The 2,033-nt window shown below is 40.1% G+C and overlaps 1 protein-coding gene across 1 annotated transcript in view; it reads left to right on the top strand.

Annotated features, from left to right (window-relative positions):
* LOC107571400 (PH domain leucine-rich repeat-containing protein phosphatase 1-like) overlaps window positions 1–2,033 on the top strand; it is a 35,757-nt gene that overhangs the window by 20,942 nt on the left and 12,782 nt on the right. The window contains exon 3 of the mRNA XM_016257725.1: window positions 1,620–1,792. Coding sequence (XP_016113211.1) covers window positions 1,620–1,792 — 173 coding nt within the window. The remainder of the gene's footprint in view (window positions 1–1,619; window positions 1,793–2,033) is intronic.

The following is a 2,033-nucleotide window of genomic DNA, read 5'->3' as shown; positions in this document are numbered from 1 at the left end:
GAGTCGGCTGCGGTGCTTCTCTGCCGCTCGCTGCACAGAACAGACGCCGAGAGAGGCGACACTTCTCCGGGAAAGCCAGACCTCGCGCTCGCGGGACAGCACTGGAGAAATCCTCCAACTGAACCATAGCTAAGCTTTATCCAGAACAGTGGCTAGGTTTGTCAGTATGAATATTCTCTGGAAAAAGCAGCTAAAAGGGTCTGAAAGTTGCTAAATCTCGTGCTAAAGTCACGCTGGTGTGTGAGACGCGGGAGCTGATGGCAGGGGCGCTGGATATATTTGTGGAGGTCAGTGTGGATATTGTGGATGAGTTCTTCTGTGTCATCACGCTCTATTAGTTCTACAGCTTCAGTTTCTGAACTTTCACGCTTAGTAACACATACAGCTGTTCCCTCACCACAGTGCAACAGTGAAAACGGACCCCTTTCAAACAGTGTCGCGTTCCCAACCTTGTTTAAGCTACTTACACCGGTATTGCAGTATTTAAAAAATTCATATCATAACAAAAATAAACAGCGGTATTCGGTATGAACCGGTATACCGCCCAGCACTATCCTACAGCATCCCTCCTGAAGCACACAGGGGTCAGAATAGAACAGATTTTCTTCAGCCGTTCGACAGTATTACCTACAGATCCCTTTTACTGGTTAAAATTGGTTTTAGTGTAATTGGTTAATTACTGAAAGAAACTTACCTGCTCTAATTTAGATTCAGACTTTTGCAGACCATAAGAATGAAAGGACAGGATCTGGAACTAATTTGTTGGCCCAATCTTTAAGAAAAAAAATTTAAGTTGACTGCAATATTCACAATATTCACTTTATATTGCTCACATGTGCTGAACACCAGGTTATGTTTATGCAGCATATTTCCCACCCATAAGGAAATGTAATATATGATATTTATTGTCCTGTATCAAGAGTGATATTACTATATACTGGTAAGGCTATATATATTTTATATGATATTATATTTGGATTTAGATTTATCGGCCAACATATCGGTTATCGGGTTTTAATAAATAAAGAATTATCGGTATCGGCCAAAATTTTGTTTTTGTAATAATTTTTTTAATAAGTGTCTATCTTTTATATTTACTTATACAATTTCAACATAATGAAATAATAATGATAGGTTTTAGGATGAACAGAAATGTGTCCAAATATGTATTACACATGCATAAAAATACATAATTTTTTTTGGCTAGATATATATTCATATATGAAATTCTTAAATTTTTAAATAGGTTTCATGTATATATTTCATATCTGGAAATTGTATATATTGACATGTATTAGATCTGCGTATGGGCCAGATCCTGGTTACTTTACCAGCGAGCGCAGTGAGAGGACAGGCGTAGTGGACATTGCTCAGTGAGGTGTAAAGTTTTATGGTGGTTTTGAGACTTGATGAAGTGCTAAACAAACAGAGTGTGTTTCATAGTCTCTCAGTGTTTATTTCTGTTCTAGACTGCTAGACTAAATATTGAGTGCTGACTGCCATGTCAGCCATCACAGCTGATCTAAACAGACCTGTGACGCTGATGAACGCTCATCGCTGCGTGAGCACTGTGTTTCGCTCTGGTGTAAGCTTGTGTGTGTGTGTGTGTGTGTGTTCAGGTGGAAGAGGTGAAGAAACACAGTCACTGTTTGGCCTTCAGCTCGGCGGGACCTCAGAGTCAGACCTACTACATCAGCTTCGACAGCTTCACCGAACACCTGCGCTGGCACCGGCAGGCGGCGAAGGTGCGTGTGTGTGTGTGTGAGAGAGATGTCCTCTGTACCTCGAACCTGTACAGATAAGACGAGCTGACACACTAGAGCTGATCTAAACCCTCACTAGAGAACATTTTCACGCCCTTATAAGCGAGTACTGTGGTGGTATAGTGACGGAATCTGCTTCTGATACACACCAGGATCCTGAACGATTGCCACATTCATGTATAATTTACAGTCTTCAAGAAATACTGTTTTTCCATCGTGTACAAAAACAATATATATATTATATAATGTATCTAATATAATCAATCAATC

This window comes from Sinocyclocheilus grahami, unplaced genomic scaffold (genome assembly GCF_001515645.1).
Source record: "Sinocyclocheilus grahami isolate Dianchi unplaced genomic scaffold, SAMN03320097.WGS_v1.1 scaffold1590.1, whole genome shotgun sequence".
NCBI lineage: Eukaryota > Metazoa > Chordata > Actinopteri > Cypriniformes > Cyprinidae > Sinocyclocheilus > Sinocyclocheilus grahami.
Note: the sequence above shows the minus strand (reverse complement) of the source record. Positions and strands in the feature narration are given on the sequence as shown.